The sequence below is a fragment of the Vipera ursinii genome (genome assembly GCF_947247035.1).
Source record: "Vipera ursinii genome assembly, chromosome: 5".
NCBI lineage: Eukaryota > Metazoa > Chordata > Lepidosauria > Squamata > Viperidae > Vipera > Vipera ursinii.
This window is the reverse complement of record NC_139518.1, coordinates 97,201,606-97,209,355: the sequence shown is the minus strand read 5'-3', so window position 1 is coordinate 97,209,355 and position 7,750 is coordinate 97,201,606. Positions and strand designations below refer to the sequence as shown.

The following is a 7,750-nucleotide window of genomic DNA, read 5'->3' as shown; positions in this document are numbered from 1 at the left end:
GCACTTACACAACATGTTATTTTGTCCTCATGATGGGTTTTTCACCCTATTTCAAATATTTGCCACGTAAATCAACTTCACCCATCCCTAGCTTTTCTTGCATTTTACAAGCAAATACCAGATGTCCACTTAAGCTTGCTGTTTCCCAATCGTAAATACAGTATAAATCAGATGCTTTCAAAAACCATTCCTTCGTATCAGCTCGGCAAAGAACTGTAAGTTGACCTTGGAAATCATAGTGATTTCAATTTGCACGTAGCTGCCAGTCTTATTCTTTTGGGTTTTGGAGATAATCCATTACCTTTTGCTTGGACATCTTTATTTTCCTGATTAGTGGACTGGTGGCTAAAAGGTATAAAGAACGGTTGCTGGAATTGGGTATGTTTAGTTTAATGAAAAGAAGGACGAGGGGGTGACAGGATAGCAGTCTTCCAATATGTCGGGAAATTTCTAGATTGCTTCTCTACTTGGTTAGTTTCCATCCATTCAGGTCAGGATGAGAAGCAACGGATGGAAACTAACGAAGGAGAGAAGCAATCTAGAAATTTTATGACAGAACAATTAATCAGTGGAACAACCTGCCTCCAGAAGTCGTAAATGCTCCAACACTGGAAATTTTTAAGAAGAGATTGGACAGCCCTTTGTCTGAAATGGTATAGGATTTCCTGCTGGAGCAAGGAGTTGGACTAGATGACCTCCAAGGTCCCTTTCAACTCTGTTATTCTATTCTATTCTATTCTATTCTATTCTATTCTATTCTATTCTATTCTATTCTATTCTATTCTATTCTATTCTATTCTATTCTATTCTATTCTATTCCCTTACCCTACTCTACCCTACGCTACTCTACTCTACCCTACCCTACCCTACCCTATCCTACAATACTCTACTCTACTCTACTCTACTCTACTCTACTCTACTCTACTCTACTCTACTCTACTCTATTCTATTCTATTCTATTCTATTCTATTCTATTCTATTCTATTCTATTCTATTCTATTCTATTCTCATTCCATATTCTATTCTCATTCCATATTCTATTCTCATTCCATATTCTATTCTATTCTATTCTATTCTATTCTATTCTATTCTATTCTATTCTATTCTATTCTATTCTATTCTATTTTCTGCTGAATTCTATGCCACATTTTCTCCACCACAATGTTTTGTTGCTGAGTCAAAGATAATGGGAACAAGCAACTTTGAGGGGCCAAACGTATCATTTGAAATGTTATCATTACAGTTTGGAATGGGTAATACGATGGGCGTCTCTTATCCAGCAATGCTGAAAAATGTTAATGCACCTTCTTTTTCTTTTCTTTTTTTTCCAGCTAAGCAGAAATGACATCATTGATGTTTTTTTACGTGGCATCAGTAGTGGCTATTTTTTCCCTACCGTGTCATGGGCAGGAGGCCAAATGTTCAGGAGCTCCAGGTATCCCAGGTACCCCAGGGGCTAATGGGCTGCCCGGAAGAGATGGACGGGATGGCGTGAGAGGGGATCAGGGACCACCAGGTATATATATGTTTTGCTCTTGAGGGTGATACATCTTTGACTGAGAACTGGGTTCAAAATTGATTCACATTCCTCAAATTGTGGGGCACAGCAACGGATGGTGGTGATGACATGTCCTTAAGAGTGATAAGCTTGGCTCAGTTGGCTATAACTATAGGAATCTTGAGTGCCATTATTTTGCTAAAATGATAGTGAAATCAGGGTGTGCCTACTGGATTGATAGTTCTTCTTCCTGCTTCAGTCAGAGCAAGGATACATACATTATTGCAACTGAGAGAGAGATGTTTCTTTGTGGTGGCATCCCACAATTGCACATATTTATATTTTGTTAGAAATAAAAAAAGTGGTCAAAATATAATACCTCCAACTGTGGGCTTTTAACTCATCCTTCTCTCTCTCTCTCTCTCTCTCTCTCTCTCTCTGTGTGTGTGTGTGTGTGTGTGTGCGTGCACGTGCGTGTAGAGATAGAGATAGAGATAGATAGATAGAGAGAGAGAGAGAGAGAGGGAGGGAGGGAGGGAGGGAGAAGAGGGAAAGAGACAGAGAGAGAGAGGGAGGGAGGGAGAAGGAGAGGGAGAGAGACAGAAAGAGAGAGAGGGAAGGAGGGAGAGGGAGAGAGAGGGAGAGATAATGGGTGGATATAGTCCATTCAGTTCTGAAGTTTTTGCTTCTTGAAAGTTATTCCCAGCCTTTTCATTGTTATCAATGCATCTTATTGATTTATTTAAAACAATACCTTTGTTTCTTTGCAATAATAAGGGGATAAAAAGACTCTACTCTCACCTTGCAGTTCCTTGATTCTTCTTTCTTCCCAGGCCCCATGGGACCGCCCAACGGCTTGCCAGGTGCTCCCGGAAGAGATGGGCTTCCAGGACCAAGAGGGTTGAAAGGTGAACCAGGACAGAAAGGAGACCAAGGGCCCCGTGGTCCAGAAGGTAACCGGGGAATCTTTGCTTTTGTTGTGGTTTCACGACCACCAAATTAACTGATCTTTCCCCCCCCCTTTAATATTGTGTCATCAATACCATAATACCTGGACTGTATCGTTATGGAATCCTCGGTGTTCTCTGGGCTTGGCTGCTTGCTTGCGAACCTTTCTAATCTAGTTGGGTAATAAAGCTTCTGCAAGCAAACAACCAAGCTCAGAGAGAACCAAGAAGCCCAAAGTCATCCTCCTCCTCCTCTTCCTCTCCTTCCTCAAGTCCACAAACCTCACTGCCTGCTAGCACGGATGATGTTACCTAGTTGGGTAATGAAACACCTGCAAGGAAACAACCAAACTGAAAGAGCGCCAAGGACCCCAGAGAAGTCCTCCTCCTCCTCCTCTTCCTCTTCCTCTTCCTCCTCCTGCTCCTCCTCCTCCTCCTGCTCCTGCTCCTCCTCCTCCTCCTCCTCCTCCTCCTCCTCTTCTTCTTCTTCTTCTTCTTCTTCTTCTTCTTCTTCTTCTTCTTCTTCTTCTTCTTCTTCTTCTTCTTCTTCTTCTTCTCCTTCTCCTTCTCCTTCTTCTCCTTCTCCTCCTCCTCCTCCTCCTCCTCCTTCTCCTCGTCCTCCTCCTCATTTTCTTCTCCTTGTCCTCCTCCTCCTCCTTCTCCTCCTCCTCCTCCTCCTCCTCCTCCTCCTCCTCCTCCTCCTCCTCCTCCTCCTCTTCTTCTTCTTCTTCTTCTTCTTCTTCTTCTTCTTCTTCTTCTTCTTCTTCTTCTTCTTCTTCTTCTTCTTCTTCTCCTCCTCCTCCTCCTCCTCCTCCTCCTCCTCCTCTTCCTCCTCCTCCTCTTCCTCCTCCTCCTCTCCTTCCTCCAGTCCATGTCTATGTAATTTTCTCAGCAGCAATTTCCTACTGCCGTCTTCAAATATGTGAGTTCTAGTTGTGCTGTCTTCCCCAGGAAAATTATTGGGTGGCTCCTATCCAAGGATTAACCTGGTCTTACCCAGCTTCCCAGTTCAAACAAGGCTCCTCCTCTGCGACTAAGGCAGAATATAGCAGAATAACAGAGTTGGAAGGAACTTTGTAGGTCCTCTTGTCCAACCTCTACTAAAGAGGAGACCTTATACCAAGGGTCCCCAGCCTATGGTCCGCGGCCCGGTCCCAGGCCACAGGCTCTTGGCCAGCAGGCTGCAGAAACAGCTGGCTGGTGTGACACATGTGGGAGCGCATTTCCCCACACACACTCATGACAGCACCCGCAACCCTGTTTGCGCATGCGAGCAGGTGTGAACAGGGATGCTAGTGTGAGGTGGGTGTCTACATGCACCGCTAGCTGCCTTGGGCGGGTGTGACTGTTCTCACATGCACACGGTGCCAGGGCATGCCACATGTGTGAACGAGGCTGGTAGTGCCGTGCCAGTGTACGTGGCTCTGTCTGTGCGCACAAGTGCATGCACACCACTTTTGCAGCTGTTCTCCTTCCTCCGTTCCTCGAGCCCAGAAAGATTGGAGACCTCTGCCTTATACCATACTATTCTGGATCATACTATTCTTCTTAAAAGCCTCCAGGGATGGAGCACCTACAACTTCTGGAGGCAGGTTGTTCCACGGGTCAATTGTTCTAACTGTCAGGAAATTTCTTCTTAGTTCTAGGTTGCTTCTCTCCTTGAAAAGCTTCTATCCATTGCTTCTTATCCGGCTTTCAGGTACTTTGGAAAATAAGTTGAACCCCCTCTTCCTTGTGACAACCCCTCACATATTGGAGGACTGCTATCATGTCACTTGTAGTCCTTCATAAAACTAGCCAGTTCCTGCAACCGTTTGTCATGTTTTAGCCTCCAGCCCCCTAATCATCTCTGTTGCTCTTCTCTGCACTTTTTCTAGAGTCACAACATCTTTTTTTTTTTTTGCATTGTGGCAACCAGAACTGGAGGCAGTATTCCATGTGTGGAATACTTGACAGGCCACAGGGACATTCGATATTCCCCAGAGAACAAAGTTCAGAGCAAAGAAACGGGCTTGCTCTGCTCCTTGAAGCTAAATGCATTGCTTTTCTATTTATTTCCAGGCCGTGCAGCTTTTCTCGATCCAGACGTGCAGAAATTTCTCAGAAATCTGGGGAAAAGAATCCTGAAGCTTGAAGGAGGTATGCTGCCTGGTTTTTCCTATTCTTAAATTTTTACAGAGCCCAAATGACATCTGTAAAACAATTACCTTCTCCCTGGAGTAGCCTCCATGACGGACAAAAAAAAATATGATATTTTTTGAAAAGGGATGGTGAGATAAGGTTCATTTCCCCTAAAATCTTGCCTTTATTTGGTTTCTCCATTGCCTTTTGAGAAGGTAGCTTTGCCCTTACATTTTCAAACATACGTAAAAGGAAGAGAAATATTCATTTTCCTATGGGGAAATCGGAGGTGTGGCCATTTTCCAAATCAAATTCAATAATTAAAGCCCAAGGACAATTTTAAGCTCAAAAAATATTTGAATAAATGTTTGGAGGTTGAGTGGCCTGGGAAGCTTTTGGATTGGACTGTCATGTGTGTGTGTGTGTGTGTGTGTGTGTGTGTGTGTGTGTTTGTTTGTTTTAATCCACGTTCCTTTTGATCGTTTTGATTTTAATTTTTGTATGGTAAACCTGCAAAAGAGCAGCATGAGGTAAAGCTTTCGCCTCACAATCAAGAGGCTGTGAATTCAATCCTAGGTAGCGGCAGATATTTTTCTCTCTGGGCAGAATGAGGAAATATCTGCTGCAAACTCTACATAGGCATCTGGAAGGGAATCTGGCTAATAAATGCTCAGCTCCATTCACTCACACCGACTCGATCCCAATGCAAGGGATTACAGGCACATTGAAATAAAGGGGAAAAAATGTAAACTTCTAAAAAATCAGTTGGGTGTGCAAAACGCTCCTGTAAGTGATGCATAAATGTGTCTATCGACAATTTTTGTTGGAAAGCACACTTAGGAGGGTATTGGAGGAAAGGAATAAGGACGTTATCCAAAACGTTTGGAGGTTTTGATGTTCCACTGCTATTCCCACCTAACTGGAAATGTTCCAGAAGTCTTAGTTCTACTGCAGCTGATCAATTGTGAGATTCAAACACTTCCCCAACATGGGCAGACAAGTATTATGGAGGTGATACTAGCCGAAACTGACTCCGAAACACTTCAATCTGAATTTTCATTTAGAGAGATTTTTTTTAATGTTTTTATTTTATTTTTATTTTAATTCCATTTATATCCCTCCCTTCACCAAAGACTCAGGGCGGCTTACAAGCTTAGCAGTAGCCTTCATTCTATGTATATGCCTGCTTGTTAGGGCTTTCACACACACCCCAAGCGGCATTATTACAAAGTCAGCTTAATTGCCCCCAACAATCTGGGTCCTCATTTTACCTACCTGGGAAGGATGGAAGGCTGAGTCAACCTTGAGCCTGGTGGGACTCGAACCTGCACTAATTGCAGGCAGCTGGTGTTACTTAAGGAGGCATTAGCCCACTGCTGCACCAAGGCTTTAGATTAGTACAGAAATGGGACCGATTTATAGAGGGGTATCTGAGACAGTATCTGGACTAATTCAAATGTATTTGGCTTATGCATGGAGAGTCATGACGTGGCAGTTGCAAAAGCAATTGATAAATTGCTGGATGGTGGGACAAGATGGATAATTGTGCTTTTTCTTCTTTTTTGCAGTTCTGGCCTTGAGGGGACTGATAAATAAGGTGGGGGACAAAATATTTAGTACCAACGGGAAGTCAGTTGGCTTTGATGCCATAATCCAGACATGTCAGCTTTCAGGGGGCTCCATCGCAAAACCCATGAATGAAAAGGAGAACAACGCTATTTTGCAAATTGTGAAAGAGCAAAATCAATACACCTACCTGGGAATTAAGGAGAGTTCAGTTCCGGGAGCCTTTGAGTATTTCAATGAAACTCCAGTGAATTATACCAATTGGCGTCCATATGAACCAAATGGAAAAGGGCTAGAAAATTGTGTTGAGATGCAAACCGATGGGAGTTGGAATGACAAAAAATGCAACCAGTATCGTCTCGTTATCTGTGAATTTTAAAATCTCCTATTTTAACATCGAAACCAATGGAATCGTCATGGCTTCTGGGAACTGTAGTCCTCTGAATATATTTGCTGTAAAGTCTTCATTCAGCCTTCAGTCTTCTACTATTCCCAGTATTCGGAAGCATGAGAGTCAAATCGGTAACATAATGTGATGACGTGGTGGGTAGAATCAAGGATTTCTAATTTCTGGATAACTTTAAAAGAAATGAAAATAATGATTTACAGATGATTAGGGTTTGATTGTTCGTTTGGGTTAGAAATAATTTTATCTCATAATTTTATGTCCAGGTTCATCTGAACAGCAGAGCAATTTTGTACAAGGGTAAATTCAAATATTGTGCAAATTATATGTTCCTTTCTCAATTCTCCAGGAATATTATCATGTCTTTCTAAATTTAATGTCAATCTGGACATGAATGTCATAATTATCTGTCTGTCTGTCTGTCTATCACCTTCTCTATCTATCCATCTATCCGTCTATCTGTCTATCTATCTATCTATCTATCTATCTATCTATCTATCTATCTATCTATCTATCCATCCATCCATCCCTCTCTCTCTCTCTCTCTCTCTATCCATCCATCTATCTATCTATCTATCTATCTATCTATCTATCTATCTATCTATCTATCTCTATCTATCTCTATCTATCTATCTATCTATCTATCTATCTATCTATCTATCTATCTATCTATCTATCTATCTATCTATCCATCCATCCATCCATCCATCCATCCATCTATCTATCTATCTATCTATCTATCTATCTATCTATCTATCTATCTATCTATCTATCTATTCAGTTTGAAAACAATACTGAGACCATTGAAGAAGTTAGCCAAAGCAAAGAATATCACTGATCGATTTTACAGTGGGTGATATTACAAAGAACAAACTATTTCGTCATTCAAAATAAGCTGGATGATTGGCTACAATAAAAAGCATTCCAAATAAAAGCATTCTGACTACTGCTTCTGATTTTCTCAGAGACTCCTTCCTCCAGTTGTGCAGCTCCCTTGCTCAGAGTAGCGGGTGCCTCATCCCACTTGGGCATCTCTTATGTTCCCATTAGCCAATTAATAAGTGGCCCTTTGGGAGGCATATGGCCATTGACTTCCTTATTTGTAATGAGACTTGTTTTGAAGACTCTCAGGACCAAATGTTAATAGAGTGGATATGAATCCAATGGAGAGGGAAATAATCAGGCAGTGCCTTGTGTTTGTATAGTACTTCT

At 42.0% G+C, this 7,750-nt stretch overlaps 1 protein-coding gene across 1 annotated transcript; it reads left to right on the top strand.

Annotated features, from left to right (window-relative positions):
* Positions 1-1,211: 1,211 nt before the first annotated feature.
* LOC310640759 (pulmonary surfactant-associated protein A-like) lies at positions 1,212-6,511 on the top strand (the record flags this gene model as incomplete). Its single annotated transcript, XM_083363277.1, has 4 exons — positions 1,212-1,516; positions 2,332-2,451; positions 4,507-4,584; positions 6,135-6,511. The coding sequence occupies exons 1-4, from the start codon at positions 1,342-1,344 to the stop codon at positions 6,509-6,511; spliced, it is 750 nt and encodes a 249-aa protein (XP_083219403.1). The 5' UTR covers positions 1,212-1,341.
* Between the last annotated feature and the right edge of the window lie 1,239 nt (positions 6,512-7,750).